The sequence below is a fragment of the Carya illinoinensis genome, chromosome 3 (assembly GCF_018687715.1).
Source record: "Carya illinoinensis cultivar Pawnee chromosome 3, C.illinoinensisPawnee_v1, whole genome shotgun sequence".
NCBI lineage: Eukaryota > Viridiplantae > Streptophyta > Magnoliopsida > Fagales > Juglandaceae > Carya > Carya illinoinensis.
The window spans coordinates 12,290,618-12,308,412 of NC_056754.1; the positions used below are offsets into that span (position 1 = coordinate 12,290,618).

Here is a 17,795-nt window from a genome sequence, read left to right on the forward strand (position 1 = left end):
CCTCACTACATTACAGAGTATAAGAGGTCCGTATATATAGACATTGTCATAACAGATTTTGCAGACAAATACCATTCAACATTTGACACCTGGCCAGCCTAGTTTATTACAAGAAGATTGTTAAAGCAAGAGGAATGCTACATATCATCCCACACCACACATTTTATATATTAAAATATTATTTTTTATTTTTTTTTATTTTTATTTCATTTTATTCTTATTAAACTAATTGAATTATTTTATTTATCATCCACACACTACATATTTATTATAGGAAAAATGAAAAAAATATTAAACTAAGTGTGGTGTGTGAAGTGTGAGGATGACAAGAAGAATTTTCCGTTAAAGCAAGAGACTCTTCTCGATTATTCTAGAAGAAGTCTGAAGAATCATCTTGTAATAAACTAGGCTGGCCAGGTGTCAAATGTTGAATGGTATTTGTCTGCAAAATCTGTTATGACAATGTCTATATATACGGACCTCTTATACTCTGTAATGCAGTGAGGAAATATTCAATAAAATGATGGAGAACGTTTCTGTATAAGCTGATTCTTTAAAGCCTTTTATCAAACACTTATTGTGCCTATACTCTGTTTTCATCACTTCTTATTTCTGGTATTGAAAGCAAGTATTTTATGGTCTGCACAAGTACAACGTCCGATCGTTTGATGCAATTACTACAAAAAGCCTAAAAGTACTACATAGGCAAACCCAAATAAATTCAATGGAAATATGCCGAATGGTTTTCGTGGGCTTATTAACTGATATTGTTTGCACGATCGATCTATATAATACACAAGAAGCACATCAAACGAAGCATCTTACCGCGTCTAGTTTTAGGTGGTATGAAACAAAAAAAGCCTTATGACTCTTTCTTATGTTCTTTTATTCTATGAATAAAATAATGAAGTTACAAAGTTCAGTTTCAACGTCGAAGAATAATTTTTAATTTAGATTTTAATGTGGAAGTCAATACAACTCATAACTATTATTATACCTGTTGTTCGAATTAGCTCCTAGCATGGGACCATGGAGTGCAACAAAAATAAAAGCCACGACCAAACCAAGAGTAGGCTCGTGTCTAAAACCAAACGGCCGGGGAGAATCCGCACCCCAAGCTGCCACTATCCATACAATTGAATAGTATAAAGAAATTAGACCGTATAAGAGAAAATTGAGCCCAAAACCAACTAGGAAAATGACGAGAAGACTAGAAGAAAAACACAGCTTCAAGCTACATGATAAGAAGAGACAAAGGACTGGCTAACACTAGGAATCAAAGAGAGAGAGGGGAGGCAACTTTGCACAGGGGATTGTTATATATGGAAAACACTAGTAAAACAAACAAAAAGAAAACTTTAAGGCTTCAACTGCAAAGTCGATACGGATCAACGGTCAACAAAGAGATTGTTAACATACCTTCGTCTGCCGGAGCATCGTAGCTAAGTGCAATATGGAGTTACCATCATTGTCTTTGGAGTTGACGAAATCATCATTGGTAGCGGATTCCACCTACAGTTTCAGAGCATCCAAACTACTATGTTGAACACACAAATGTAAAACGTTGTGTCCGTCGAGATTCACCAGAAAGGTCAATTGTGGTTGGGCAGTAAGCAATTCTTTAATTACATCTATGTGTCCTCTCATTGCGGGTAAGTGTAGAGGGATTCTCTCCTCTTGATCAGGAACTAATCAGATGTCTGCGCTTGCTTGCAACAATGCTTTCACAACCAGAGTGTGTACCTCTGCACAGGCCAAGCGAAGGGCAGCTCGGCCTATTGAGTCCACCTTTTCAGCAAGTTTGGGTTTTCTGCTTAAAAGAGCATTAGTTAAATGAAGGAAGAATGACTGTATCCCTTTGCACCAATGTGTTCAAGGTGTTTACGCACCCATCAAATGAGGCTTCATAGAGTGCGACTGTATTATCTGCATTACCATCAATTGTATCCATCCAAGAAAGCTAAAGCCTTTGGTATTAATTTTGTCAAAATTGAAGAAACTTCACCAAAGAGTTTATGGACTTACTAGAGATTGGAGCTTTCCATTCCCCTGTGAATCCGGATCGGCTCAATGGCAATGGTAAGGCCATTGAGGCCATTGCCTAAGGCCCCACTCTATGTAAGACCCTCAAAATTAAAAATAATGTATTTTTTTTAAAACAATAAAAACCATTTTATTAAGTAAAATCTCAAGTAAATTTTATATTTTTCAAATAGTACAAGGCCCCATAATATTAAATTTAATATTTAATACAATGAATTATTTATATTTCAAATAATTTTTTAGATCTTACTAAATTGAGGTACAAAATTTCCATTGAGGCCTCATTTTAATTTGTATTAAATATAAATTCAAAAAACTTTATTTAAAGGATTTAAATAAAATCTCATTTTATTGAAAATATTACATATAATAATTTATATTTTATTTTATTATAATTACAAATGATTAACTTAAATTTAACTTTAGGCCTCAATTTGTATTGAGCCACTTGAGTGAATCAGTTGACCGAAAGAGTTTCCTAACCTATAGAGCGACCACAACGGGGTAGGGTGGGGAAGAAAACGAATGGGGAAGAATCACGCGTGATGATGATGTTCCACAGAGCTAGCTAGCTAGTGTTTATTCTTTAATAATAAGCCCCGCTTGCTCGGCACAAATAATTATACAAAAGGTTAGAGAACGTCATTGCATATAGGGCTGTACGCCGACCCGATCCGACCTAGAAAGGATTTGTTTCAACCCGACCTGAAATGGTCTATTCCAAACGGAAGTATTCCATGTTTCATCCATTACCCGTTTACTCGATCCAAATTGTGTCGGGTCGGGTTCGGTTATTCCGTTTAAATGTTTTTTCTGGATCTGGATAGTGGACACGATAGAATTGAGAAGTTGAAAAGTCTTTCTTTTCCCACTGTACACACACACAAAAAAGTCTTTCTCGATTCATCACCTCTCTCTCTCTCTCTCTCTCTCTCTCTCTCTCTCTCTCTCTCTCTCTCTCTCTCTCTCTCTCTCTCTCTCTCTCTCTCTCTCTCTCTCTCTCTCTCTCGTTCTGAGTGAGCCATGGCATTACCGAGCTGCTCAGTTGACCAACTGGCCCAGTTATTGGGCCCAAACATCACCGACGCCATGGCTGCCACAGGCTACCTCCGTGACCAAATCTCCATCATCTCTAACAAGTTCACCGACATGCTTTTGCCATGGGGTTACCTGTTCGGGTTTGCCTTCACCTTTGGCTCTTCCTCCAACGGCTTCATCGGCCGCCACTTCTTCAGACTCAAGGAAATTCCTTCATCGTCCTTCGACTACAGTAACTTCCTCTACCAGTGGGCCTTCGCTATGGTAGCTGCAGGTATCACTAGCGGCTCCATCGCCGGGCGCACCCAGTTCATCTCCTACCTCATCTACTCCTTCCTCACTGGTTTCATTTACCCTGTTGTATCCCACTGGATTTGGTCCCTCGATGGCTGGGCCAGTGCTTTCAACACAGAAAACCTTTTGTTTGGCATTAGCGTGGCCACGACCCTGTCCGGTTGCACCACGGCTCTCACCACTCTCTTCGACAAGAGAATCCTATCCGGCCACTGGAACGTGACGGACATGTCCAACGGATTACTTTGTTAACGGGTAATTACTCGACCGGACCGTTTGAAAACAGGTAGCAATGGAATTAACCGCTTCCGAACCATTTTGTTTGGGTTCGGGTAAAATCCTACGGGTCGGGTTGAAATTTTGGATCGGCCTGTGTGGATAATTTAATTGTTCACCCCTAATTGCATACTTTATTAATATTTGTTAAGAGTATTAGTTTCTAAGTCTTTGGAAACCATAAAGTTCCAGAAAAAGACCGGGGAGGGGTGGGGCCCACCGGGAGGAGAGGGGGGGGGGGGTGTGTTTCCTCTTCCACCCTCTCCGGTGCCTCGTCTCCTATTCTTTAAAGGAAATATGAGTTTTGCATGAATGATTAATTAACTTGGACACAGAGCACTATTCTAACTAGAAATTTTATTTATTTATTTATTTTGGCCCTATATACGCATGATCTTAACTTTGATAGCTTGGGGACACTCTCCCGTAATGAGCAGATTATATTAATATAGATGAATGGTTCAGTACCATTTATTTTTCACTAAATTGAGGAAAAAATAAAGAAGAAAAACAAAATGATCAAAAGGAACTCATATCTTGTCTCTATTCAGTTTCTCTAAAGTCTCTCACGTACTCTCCCAGGCAGGAATTTGGAGCCACCATTAATGACCAATCCATATTGCGGGTTTGAAAATGAAGGTTACTGCATAAGATTTGAGTCAAATGGCTGAAAATCAACGCGGAAATAGAACTCCCAGCGTTGAGGTCCATGCTAACATTCAAAGTCGACTTTCACGCATTAATGTCTCCTTGTTCAAGTTTGGTTAAAGTTTGTTTCAGAAATGAGATGAGATGAGATTAGATGAAATATGTATTTGTTTTTAGAGATGAGATGAGATAAAATTTTTTGAGATATGTTGAGATGAGATGAGATAAGATGAGTTTAAATGAAATATATGTTTGTTTTTAGAGATGAGATGAGATTAGTTTGACTTTGTTATAGTTAGTAATATGATGGGACCCACAAGTACTTGTAGTACTTTTTATAATATAATATTTATTTATCAATGCTGCAATTTTTTTTTTACTTTTTTTTTTGTTGCTTCCTTTATTTATTTATTTACCAATGGTGTATTTTTTTATTTTTTGCTAATTCCTTTTTTTTTTTAACTGAGAGAAACCATTTGGTCTTTTTTTTTTTTTTTTGGTTGCTTCATTTGTTTATTTATTTACCAATTATGCAATTTTTTTTTTTTTTTTGCTGCTTCCTTTTTTATTAACCATTTGGTCAAAATTTTTTTTTTGTTTTTTTTTCCTGCTTATTTTGTTTATTTATTTACCAATGGTGATTTTTTTTTTTTTGCTGCTTCCTTTTTTTTAACCATTTGGTCTTTTTTTTTTTTTTTTTTTTTTTTTTTGCTTCATCATTTGTTTATTTATTTACCAATGGTGATTTTTTTTTCCTGCTTCCTTTTTTTTTTAACCATTTTGTCTTTTTTTTTTTTTTTGGCTACTTCCCTTATTTATTTATTTACTAATGGTGTAATTTTTTTTAGATGAAAACTTGAGATCTTTTGAGATGAAAACTTGAGAAGAAACTTGAGATCTTTTGAGATGAAAACCTGAGAAGAAACTTGAGATCTTTTGAGATGAAAACTGGTAGATCAAAATGTGTGTTTGTTTTTGTAAAACTTTTAACAGTACGAAAACTTTGAGAAGTTTTCAAAGTTTTGGTTTTTAGTCGCGAAAACAAACGAGACTCGTTGGTCAGTTTGGTTATACAAAAGGGTTTGGCTTGCATCCTGTGCCAAAAGTACATGACATCTCCTGTTAAAGAATTAATGGTCATGATTGTTTGTTAGTAACCCAGCCACTTAATAACTTTCATCTCTTACATGTCCAACACATTTCATTCCTTCTAAATATTTATTCATTAAACATATTTATTCATTAAATATAATAGTTTGTATCAAATATATTTATATCTTTTGATTTTATAATATTTATAATAAATAATATATTATATACCAGAACGTAATAAATAACCTAACAAATGCAAGTGCATTCTCATTGGTATCTTTAAACTTACTTTTAAGAAGATTTTGACAAAATATTTATATGAGTAATGCTAGGTATATTTTAAAGTGTATAAATTTCACATATTTTTTTAAAAAAATGAGTTTTAAAATTAAAACTATAATTTTTTAAATAAATCTCAAATTTATCTTTTTTTAAAATAAAATAAAAAAAAAAGAAAATGCAAGATTTACACATCCCAAAATTAATATCGCAAATATCATTTTTAAAATTAGAGGGGATGAAATATGTTGAGCACTTCCTATATGACAGTTATCAAATGACAATATGGAAGTTTTTTTTTTTTTTAATACAATATGGAAGATTTTGATTTAACCGAAATGAATGCAAATGCACACACTAAGAGAGAAGGAAATAGGAAAGAATTTGGAGGACTATGATTGCTTATTGGTAGCCAATCATGGCCATTAATTCTTTAAGAGGAGATTTCTTGTTCTTTTTGCACAGGAGGCAAGCCAGACCCTATACAAAACTAAACTATCTCGTTTTATCTTATACAATCATTATGATTTTTTTAAATTATCATATAAAATATACTAAAAATTTCAATTTTTTTAAATCCTAAAATAAAATTAATATTAAATAGTTATATTATAACAATATTTTATTCAATTTTTAACAAAATATCTTATGTCATCTCATCTGAATTATGTAACCAAACGTGACTTAATTCGTCCCCACTTTAGATATGACGAGATACTGGATGAGAAGTATGGTGGACCGCTATAAGCTGATGACCACCTTTTACTCCAACTTTATGGCCTTGTTTGGTTACAAATATAAGATGAGATGAAAGTTAAATAAAATATTTATAGAATATAATTTTTTAATATTACTTTTGTTTTGAGATTGAAAAAAGTTAATTATTTATTGTATTTTTTGTGAGAGTTTGGAAAAACTGGAATGATTAGATGATATGAGACGAGATTATTTGTGTAACCAAATGAACTAACTCATAACTCATTCATAGAAAAAAAAAACATTAAAAAAATAATAGGAAAAAAGAAAAGAAAAGAAAAACAAAACAGTGAATCACCATATTTCTCGATAAGGTGGTCTGTAGTGAAGTGTTGGATGCTGGGCTTAAGTAATTTCTTTTGTCAAATTCATGATCACAGGAGACGTTGCTTGGAGAAAGAAAGGATCCCAGAAGGGAATGGTTTTCCTATTAAACCCGCTGGGCCTATTATACAACCTAGGGGCCAAGCCCAGATAACTACTGGCCCCGAGTGAACACATTGTACGAGCTATAAACCATAACCACAGCCTTTGCGGCATACGAGATAAGAAGCCAACAAACTCTTAATGGCTAATGGATCACTATAACCCCCCATAGATCTGATGGGCTACAAATAATGAGGGAAATTCAAATAGTGAGCTCCCAATCTAATTTTAAATAAAGGATAAGGTAGTTACAAGGTCTAAAGGAGGCCCCCATTGCCACTCTATATATATCCATCGAACATCACTCTAAAAGGTACGCAAACATTGCTTTATGCTCTACAGTCAATATTTGGCAATTCTCCTAACTTAGGTGTTGGAGGTGTCCCTACACCTTTGAGCAATTTTTTCCTTCTTGTTGTAGGTTGCGAGTGGTCAGGAGTGCAAAACACTTCCATGACATTTGGTGCCATCTGTGGGATTTACTATTATCTTCTTCATTGAACCTTTCTAATGACTACCACTACGTGATCTCAAGCAATGAGGGATTAGGAAGCATCATCTACAAACATGCATGGAGAACATCTTGGCAGAATTTGAGGACCAGTTGGAAAAGGTGACATGAAAATTGAAGGCCCAGCACCACAAGAACAATACTCTCATGCGGAAAAATGGAGTGTCGTGTGAAGATGCCGTACCAAGCCAACTCGACCAAATGGAAGCGGAGTCACAAAGTATAGGAAGGCCTCGCCACGATGATGAAGAAGCAAAGAAGATGCAACATGACATGTAGAGTCTCATGGACAAATACAAGGAGATGGCATGAAAAATAGGAGTATCTTCCTCAGTGGACCAACTGCTAACTAGTACAAATCTGTCGTACAACGCAGAAATCATGGCAGCTCCCCTTCCACCAAAATTCAAGGTCTTGCCAATAGAGATGTACAACTGAACTAAGGATCCCATCGAATGCCTAGAGACTTTCAAAGCCCATATGACACTTCACGGGTTTCTCGGTGAGATTGCGTGCCGAGTCTTCCCTTTCACTTTAAGAGGAGCTGCCTGGGGATGGTTTAGAACCTTACAGCCAAGATCCATTGATAGTTTGAAAGAATTGAGTTGGCAATTCTTAACCCAATTCATGGTAAGTCAAAGGAGGAGGAGGCCAGCTGTATATCTACTCACAGTGAAACAAAAGGAAGAAGAAAGCCTAAAGGCATACTTGGCAAGGTTTAATAGAGAATGGATGACAGCCGATGATCAAGATAAAATGATCACACTAGGGGCCTTGCTAGGAGAAATATAGCTAAGGAGTCCCTTTATGACCGAATTGGCAAGGAAAACTCCGATCATCTTATGTGAGTTCATGGATAAGACTAACGACTTTGTTAACACTGAAGACACATTACGTGCCTTGACAACACCCAGAAGATTAGAGACGAAACAAATGGAGGAACAGTCAAGGAAGGGAACCTTGAAGAGAGATCGAGAAGGAGGCTCGAAGGTAAACAAGGGCCAACACGAGGAGTACAACCTATAAGGTCCATCACCCTACTAGTATCGGTTGGATCAGGCCTTTGCACTATGAAAAAAAGTGATGAAGTTCTTTGTAGTGAGAACCTGGTCAGCATACATTGACATACCTTATAAAAATGAAGTTCCCAATGGAAGCAGGCATAGACAAAGTATGTAGTGAGCAAGTACTCGCCTAGGAGTGCTACGTACAAGAAATCTACCAAGGAGAGAATGATGTGAAGATGACTGAATCCCTAGTAGAAGAAGGCTAGGAAAAAGCCAAATGCTATACAAAACCTGTTCCACCACCTCTACCTAAGGAGAAGGCCCTTGAAATAGAGACGAGGGATGAGAATACCTTAATGCAGGGCGAGGCCGACAAGCCCCTAGAGCTAATCACCCTCAATGTGAAACATCCCAGAGCTACGGTAAGGGTTGGGACTAGGCTGAGTGAGAGAGAAAGACAGTAGTTGAAACAGTTCCTGACAGAATACAAGGATGTGAAGCACCTAGAGTCATGAAGATATGCTTAGATTTGATGAAGACAAAATAGAACACCAATTAAGCGTCAACCCAAAAACATAGTAGATCAACTCAACAACCGGATTCATTACAAAGGCCCATTATCCCGAATGACTCTCAAACGTGGTGCTTGTAAAAAATTTAAATGGGAAATGGCAAATTTGCATAGACTTCACGGATCTAAACAAGGCATGCCCTAAGGATAGCTTCCTTATACTGCGCATCAACTTGTTGTAGATTCAATAGCAGGACACAAAATTTTAAGTTTCATGGAAGCTTATTCAAGATATAACCAAATACGAATGAGCCAAATCAATTAGGAAAAGACGACGTTTATAACCGACCGAGGACTATACTTCTACAAAGTCATGCCCTTTAGACTAAAAAATGCAAGGTCTACATACCAGAGGCTGGCAAACAAGATGTTTAAAAAATAAATAGGACGTAATATGGAAGTTTACGTTGATGATCTGCAGGTTAAAAGCAAAGAATGAAAGCAACACGTGAAAGACATGAGAGAGGCCTTTGGAGTGCTACGATGTTACAAAATGAAGTTGAACCAACAAAATTGTTGTTTGGGTTCTAATTGGCCAAGTTTTTGGACTTCATGGTATTAGAAATGGGAATGGAGGCAAACCCTGGGAAGGTGTGGGTGATTACCTAGGTGAAGTCTCCCAAAACTTGAATGAGGTACAACAACTTGCAGGAAAGGTGGTGGCTCTTAACGGATTCGTGTCCCGATCAATAGATAAAAGCTTGCCATTCTTCATAGTCTTGCAGAAGGCGCAAAACTAGGAAACCGAGTATGAAAAAAGCTTTTGCACAACTAAAAGAATACTTGTCCCAGCCCCCATTGTTAAGTCAAACCAAGCAAGGGGAACCTTTGCTGCTATACTTGGCAATCAAATTGGATGTCATGTTCGCCGTGTTAATACGGGAAGCAGAAGGGATACAAAAACCGGTATACTACATAAGTCGAGTCTTGAGAGGTGTAAAAGCTCGATATCCAAAGATTGAGTTGATTACATTTGCAATGCTGACAGTCGCCCATTGCTTACGATCATATTTCTAGGCCCACCACATAAGGGTGGTGACAACATCACTCTTTCAGAAGGTGTTGCAATGCCTAGACACCTTAGGCCGATTAGTAAAATTGGTGACAGAACTAAGTGAGTATGAGATTAGGATTTGGGACATGTCTGGCTTGCTATAAAGCCCACACGCCCCTGTTCGGAAGTGAGATGGGCATGATCACCCACTCCCACAACATCCAATGCCTCTCTATCAGCCACATACATCTTTCCAAAATCACTAGCAACATAATACTGTATGATCTCTCAATGTGAAGTGCTATGGAATGAAGCTCCTAAATCCAACACCTAATCATCAATTAGACTGTGAACTGCAAGAGCAATGGCATCATGTATTTCTTTAGCCACTACATTCACAGCGTCATTCTCGACACTGTTTTGATTCCTACAGTTTCTCTTGATGTGGCCCGATTTGCCACAACTCCAGCACATGATCTGCTGCCCAGATCTCGTCTTGCTCTCTCCCTACTCTTGGTGCTCGACTTGTCATCATGTCCTCTGTCCTGATTGTCAACACTCAGAGCCGATCCAGAACCCGAGAACCCACCCGAGTTAACTATAAGAAATATATGAAAGTGAAGGCATCTGATCAACATCACGTGGAAACCAAAACCATGAGCCAACATAAATTAGCAAAGAGAAAAGATATTTGCAATTCCGAATTGTGCAACCACTGCGTAATCGCTTTGAAAAAAGTGAATAAAACATGGGAGCCAAATGAAAAAAGTAATAATTTTTTAATAGTGGACCCCACTCTTTTTCAAAATGACTACGCGGCATTTATGCATTTTACGATTGTATGTAGAATTACTGATTAGAAAATTAGGGATGTGTTTTGTTGTTAAAGTGAGTCCAAGTTATCTCAAACCAATCATTGATAGGACTTAAAGTTTTTTCAATTTTGCATAAAATAGTTGAACTCATCTCAACCTACTTAATTCATACATTCAAACACATAGAATTAAGAAGGGAGTTAGCTAGTTAAAGAAAAAAAAAAATGAAATTCAGCTGAAATGGTTTCATACGAGCTTCCATTTTCCGCATGCAAGATGTCCCTCGATCAGTAGAATATCCAAACCAAAATAATAATAATATTAGAAAATAATATTCTAACAATATTTTATTCAGTTTTCAATTTTTATCTAAAACCATATAATCTCATCTCACTATCCAAACCACACCTAAATCTCCTCTCTTGTGCGTACAAGCTAGAATCTCTCATTCTCTTGGCCAAAATATGGTTCAGACTGTGCTAGCCGCTTGTTGTGAACAATCTATCACTACTAATGCTCTCTGATCATATATTGCAAAGTTCATCTCCACATTCTTCTTTGTTTTTGCATTTTTGGGATTTGTGAGATCATCTCGAAAATTGTTTTTGCAGTTTTGATATCTCCGCATTCCTTTTTATTTTGTGTTACCTTTGAAATGGCAATCGGAGGCCATATTAGTGTCTCAACTACTCTGCTTTATTTTGCTTTATGTTTGCAGTTCTATGGGTTTGTTGAAGGGATTTATCTGGTGCTATGAGGTATTGGTTTTGGTAACCCCTTTCACAATCAAGGTTTGCACTTCATTCTAATGTTTTAAGAAGCTTTTGCGTTAATATTGTAGTTTATTTGCAGTATTGCTAAAGTTTCAATCTTTGAAGGTTATGTATTCATTAACCCAAATGCTTTAAATTAGTCATAAGAATATAATTCAATAAGTTTCTCTCTCTCTCTCTCTCTCTCTCTCTCTCTCTCTCTCTCTCTCTCTCTCTCTCTCTCTCTCTCTCTATTTTTGTTTCGAAGAGTCTTACCTTGTGTTTGGTAGTTGACAAAAAATCATATGATTACGGCTTGTTTCAAAATTTTTTGAATCGTTGGTGCCTGCAATTTGAAGGTGGCTGTGACATTTTTACTAAAGGTACATAATCTAGTATTGCTATTTCACTACAAGAGAAACGGGCTTTTGTAACCAAAAAGACTATTTCTTACAAAAACCGTAGGAAATAATCATTTTAGTCACTAAATTTTGGTCACAAAAACCCGCTTCTCTTGTAGTGTTTTATAGAGGAGTTGGTGAATATTTTTGTGTGCATTATCTATTCTTGTATTTTTTAATCTCCATCGAGAGTTAAGAACTCAGAATAAAGAATTCTAAGATGGATAATCTCGTGTTTTTTACAAGATATATCTTCAACTTGATATAGCTATTTTTACTTCTATGTCCAGAGCTTAAAATAATTTCTTGGAGACGAAAAACTCAAGGTAAGAACCTTCAATTCCCACACTATTAGAACAATCCATGCATTGAGTTAACTTATCAATGAGTTAATTTTATATATGCCGGTTATGCCAATGCAGCCGCTTAGGGAACATGGGCTTAAGATTGCGATTTTGGAGATATTGATGTTGCTAGTGAAAAACCAAGTGACTCTAGAAATCAAGAGAAATTAAGTTCGTTGTTCAAATGTAATAATATTATATATAGTAGTTCTTAAATCACTTTCATGTGATTTGATTTGTAATTCTTTTTTTTTTCCTATTACATCAATAATTACCCATTATATTATATTATTAATTTGTGTATTATAATTTTTTTATTATAGTATTTCCTATTATTAGCATTTTTTTTAAATGTTGATACAGAATATATCGTTATGGGCTTCCATCCAATTTTGGTGGCATTTCAAAAAATGTAGATAACATACATATTGTGACATTTAGTTAACGAACAATATATTACTACAAAAAATTGTGATATGGTGTCAGCGTTTGAAAAGCGCCGGCAATGTTAAAATAAACACTGGCAATCAATTAACAGCGTTTGTTTACCGGCACAACCAAACGCCGGGAGGGTTGCTATTTACACATTTTTGGCATTTTCCTAAACGTTGTGAATGGAAAAATCCATTACTGGCATTTTTGGACAAATTAACGGCATTTATTTGAACAATGCCACTAGTATGATGCCATCGTATTGTATAAATTAATAGAATTTATCTAAACGCAACCACTGGTACGTTATCGGTACATTATACAAATTAACGGCATTTAAATAAACGCTGCCACTAATACGTTATCGGTGCATTATATAAATTAATAGCATTTATTTGAATGCCGCTATTATTATTTTGCCGGCTCATTTTATAAATTAACGACATTTGTTTAAATTTCACCACTAGTATATTTTCAGCATATTACATAAACGCCACTAGATATTTTTTCCCAGCATTTCATAAGCACTTCCAACTTACTAGAATTACCACCAAATCTAATGGTTTTCTGGCATTTTTAAAGCATCAGTAATAGTCACTAATTATTGCGAGCATATATTGTAATTTTAAATAAGTAATTACATAGTGTTTGATTTTCTCTAAATCTGTTTTTGTAAGTTTGTAAGGCCATCTATGTTAATAATAAAGGCATAATTGCATGCAGAATCAATTAATTTATTAGCAAAATTTATTGGTGAATTAATCGATCGGGAGGTTTAGGACCACTCGAAGTGTCTTACAAAGGAGATTTAAAATTTCTCAATTACCCCCAAGTTATTCCATTACGTGTTTGATTAATTGAGCACATAACAAATTCATTGAGAAAAAAATGAACAAACTCCTGGCTATTAATTAGATAAATTATCACAAAAAAACCCCTTCATTTGGAGTTAAAAGAACTGCTTATATTACACATCTACTACTAGCTAGTGCTACAACGCTAGCTCTAGCGCCTTAATTTGTGCACACTCTAGAGGTATGATTCGCAATTTCATATGGGATTTGACCAGTTAATTAAGTGCATGCATGGAAGCGTTAACTCGAGAGATTAGCATATGTTTACCCAACGTAAAAATTATGTCGACAGTACGTGGTCATGATTTGCTTCACATTTCTAGTGCATGAAATACAGGGAATTAATGCCTTATTATATTAGGTTGATGATCCCGGGGGGTGAGGTGGGGACCGGGTGGTGGCTCAGGGGGCCGTCGACGATCAAGTTTTGCCAAGTCAACTAGTTCTATAGAAATTATTATACCAGGAAAAATATATTTGCAAACCAAGTGTTCGCGATAATAAAAAAATATATTCGTGTTTTAGCTTTTCTTTAATTATAATAAATTTCCATAAAAAAGTGTGTTTTTTTTTTTTTTATGGGAAAATGCATCTGCATTCATTCATAATCGAAGTTACAACTGTGACTTATCAATACAGGAGAACCCGACTATAAGTCAACTAACGCAACTGCTCAGGAGCTTCCCCGTCAACAAATTTCTTTGTGACGGACATTGTCTAAACTTCTACACCTCTCCTGACAACAAGTCAAAAGAGAAAGCGCTCTGTCAAAACCAGAGCTGAAACAACCCTCCTTCCGAAGAAGAGAGGTACACACCCGCTCCATCCTCCCAAGGAGGAGGAGAATAACCAAACTCTCTCCTCCCAAGGAGGAAGAGTACTAACACCTACCTTCCTCCAAAAGAGGAGTAGGACTAACACCCACATTCCTCCAAAAGAGGAGTGGGACATAAGCCTATTTTATTATTTATAAAGACTAAAACAGATTTACTGCAAAAAACTAAGGGGCTGGTAAAACAAAATAGCCCAGCCTGAAACTACAGGCCCGGCCCGAGCTAAAGATCCAGCCCGTAGGGCCATGGGGGCCCAACCCGATTAGGGTTTCATCTCAACACAAGCCGCCGCCACCCATCTTCCTCCCCACAAGCCTCTGCATCCTTCCCCCGTCCGGCTCCTGCTCAGCCCTTCATCCCTACAGGTTTCGACAGAAAATTTGGCCGCTCCATGGAGGATGCGGCGTACTCCCTGCTCACGGATTACATCACCGTCTCCGTCGCCCAGCCACAACCACCAAAATACTAGATTAAACGGACACAGAGCCAAATCCAAAACCACACAGAGACGAAAACCATACAGAGACTAAACGGACACAGAGCCACCCGAGGCTTATTCCCAACCCCCAATCAAAACACCAGATCTAAACAGATCTAACAACCAAAAACGAAAATAAAGAAAAACTAACAAAAACCATCAACACTGCGACACCCGGTTTCCGCCACCAACCAAAAGATTAACCACCATGAGAAGCTTCCGGACTCCACCCCAACCCCTTTAAAACCTCCATGCAGCTCAGCTTGCACCCCGTAACCACCCTCTGTTTTCCATGGTAAAACAGAGATCCTTAACCCTGTGGGAAGCACCCCAAGCCAACAAGCAAAACCATCATCTCCAGGAGCAAGTCACCCGATTCAAACTCACGCCGTAACCCTCTGAGGCACATCCCACAGAAGACTATACAAAACAGTCAGGGATCTCGCCCAAACCGCAACCGAGAACCTCCACCCCAAAAGAAAACCTCTCCGCCCAACTGGGTGTAAAAAAAGTGAAGGTCTCGGGTCACAGCCTCTGGTGGAGGCCTCCGGAGCCGATCTTATTTCAGGAAAAAGCATTGAAAAACATAAATGAAAACAGCAAAAGGTTGGGGGGAGGGAGGGAGGAGCCGAAGCTCCACCTCCCTCGGACGGTTACCTGATTTCTTTTACCTAGAGAGAGGATAGAGCTTCTCTCACTACGGGACTAAATCCCCATAAAAAAGTGTGTTGAGACAACAAATATATTGCATATAGACCAAGACTTGTTAGTCAACAAATATATAGATGCAGTGTTCTCTAACCTTCGTCTATATATCACGCTAATTATCTTCCATGAATAATTATCTTCACAATATGTAGAGCATCATCATCATCTTCGCGCACGATTCTTTCCCTTCATTTTCTTCCCCAATACACCGGCCTGATTTGGTCTCTCTAAAGGTCATATATTTTTCTACTAGTTTACGAAGGGAAGGGAAGCACCGAATCACCGATCTCTAGTAAGTCCATAATCTCTTTGGTGAAAGTTTCTTCAATTTTGACATTTTAATACCAGCTGAAACTTTCTTCTATAGATGATGGATATACAAGTCATGGTAATGAAGATAATACAGTAGCTCTCTATGAAGCCTCACTTGATGGGTCTGTCAGCACCTTGGACACTTTGATGCGAAGGGATAGGCTCATTCTTCACAAAATCTCACTCACATCCTTGACCGAAACCCCCTTACACATAGCAGCTTTATTTGGCCACCTCCAATTTACTAATGCTCTTCTACGAAGAAGACCACAACTTGTGGAAAAAGTGGACTCATCAGGCCGAACTGCCCTTCACTTGGCCTGTGCAGAGGGCCACACCCATGTTGTGAAAGCATTGTTGCAAGCCAATAGGGATATGTGCTTAGTTTCCGCTCAAGAGGAGAGAATTCCTCTCCACTTAGCCGCAATGAGAGGACACGTAGAGGTGACAAAAGAATTGCTTATTGCACATCCACGCTCAATCTCTCAGGTGAATCTGTATGGAGACAATGTTTTACATTTATATTTTATATGTTTACAATGTATTTTATCGAAATTATAAAAAATCTGTAACCTGGCTCTTAAATATTTTAACATGAACATTAATAATTGGATCTTTAATTTTCTATGATCCACGATAGTAAATAATAATAATTAGACAATGTATATCCCTCCATTATTATTTGATAATGAATCTAACCTGACTATAAGAGAATGATTACCCTAATAGTTTTACCTCTGTGTCTCCCGATAACTACATGCACAATAATATTGTATGTGAGAACCTTTTACTCCTCGATATTATTTATAGACTTCTGGCCATCAAGAAATCCAGAGACTTTGTGTCCCACTGTGATTAAATATAGATGTATTCTAGTCTCACTATAACTCATTAAATTAAGTGATAAGATTGAATTAATCTAAATCCATTAGATATGGGTGTGTGAGACATTGAGTTTAAATAAAACTCTTACAGAGCAACACACAACCACACGTAGCTAGGAAGTCCATGGCTGGTGGGAAAGGTCTCGCAAACATTCTCTGTCAACAAGAAGTAGGCGGCCTTAATGGCTCATCGACAGCTGGAGGGTCAATGCTCGGCAGCCATCGTAAGCCTCATGCAATGTGCGTCTCGGATGTGCATTCCCTGACAAGCATTGCAGCTTTAGGAAGGGGGAGGCTCCTCCAGAGACAAACCAATGACGACCCCAGTGGTGGCTGTCTATGGCTGTCTGAGGTCCCCTTGGTGGCTGGCAGGATGGATCCCGCCAGTTCGTGGTTCTCTAGCAGTGTGTATTTCAAACGCAAGCTTTGATGCCTGTCACCAGAAATGGGAGGCTCTATTGAAGACAAAAACCACTAGAGACCATAGTGTTGGCCACTGGTGGCTATCCCAGGCCTCACTTGTGGCTGGCAGGATGGATCCCGCCAACTCGTAGGTCTCGTGCGGCATGGATCTAGCAAGGTGCCTGACAGTGTAGCCACTGGTGAAGGGCGACGGGAAGCCAGCAGCTATCAAGTGTCCCTGGGTGCACTTAACATGCACTTTGCACTTCTATAATTTGTTGTGTTCTTCGTGTATCATGGGTGTATCCCGCCCTTGCTCTTTTTGTACAGTGCACTTGATTCTGTATTTTTTACAACTTAGATGGTCAAGAAACTTTGCCTTTTGCCTGGGTAAGAAATGCCCGCTTGTCATTTTTGTCTAAATTCTCATAAAAATAAAATTTGGAGGGCCGAGAATACTCATCTGGAAAACTCTTATCTACTCCTTTCATGATTATTTAGCGCACTTGAAAATCGTCATTCTCTCGCTTCCGGTGTAAAAAGTAACTCGATCCCATAGATGCCATCATTGTTAATGCAAAAAATAGCATAACAGGCCGAAAGGGGAGAAAGAGTCATTCCCGGCCCACTATGATGATCCGGGTC

The 17,795-nt window shown here is 37.7% G+C and overlaps 2 protein-coding genes across 2 annotated transcripts; both read left to right on the top strand.

Moving 5' to 3' along the window:
* Positions 1–3,066: 3,066 nt before the first annotated feature.
* LOC122304491 (ammonium transporter 1 member 1-like) lies at positions 3,067–3,627 on the top strand. Its single transcript, XM_043116765.1, has one exon. It carries the CDS (start codon positions 3,067–3,069, stop codon positions 3,625–3,627), a length of 561 nt encoding a protein of 186 aa, XP_042972699.1.
* Positions 3,628–8,215: 4,588 nt separating this feature from the next.
* LOC122304492 (CARD- and ANK-domain containing inflammasome adapter protein-like) lies at positions 8,216–17,178 on the top strand. The gene is made up of 3 exons (XM_043116766.1): positions 8,216–8,353; positions 15,901–16,353; positions 16,840–17,178. Exons 1-3 carry the CDS (start codon positions 8,216–8,218, stop codon positions 17,176–17,178), a joined length of 930 nt encoding a protein of 309 aa, XP_042972700.1.
* Positions 17,179–17,795: the final 617 nt, after the last annotated feature.

Excerpts from the sequence above, each read along its gene's own strand:
- LOC122304491 (XM_043116765.1), top strand. The coding sequence starts at position 3,067 with ATGGCATTACCGAGCTGCTCAGTTGACCAACTGGCCCAGTTATTGGGC.
- LOC122304492 (XM_043116766.1), top strand. The coding sequence starts at position 8,216 with ATGGATAAGACTAACGACTTTGTTAACACTGAAGACACATTACGTGCC. Across the intron at positions 8,354-15,900 it reads ATCGAGAAGGAGGCTCGAAG|CTGAAACTTTCTTCTATAGA; the intron begins GTAAACAAGGGC and ends TTTTAATACCAG. Across the intron at positions 16,354-16,839 it reads ATCCACGCTCAATCTCTCAG|AGCAACACACAACCACACGT; the intron begins GTGAATCTGTAT and ends AAACTCTTACAG.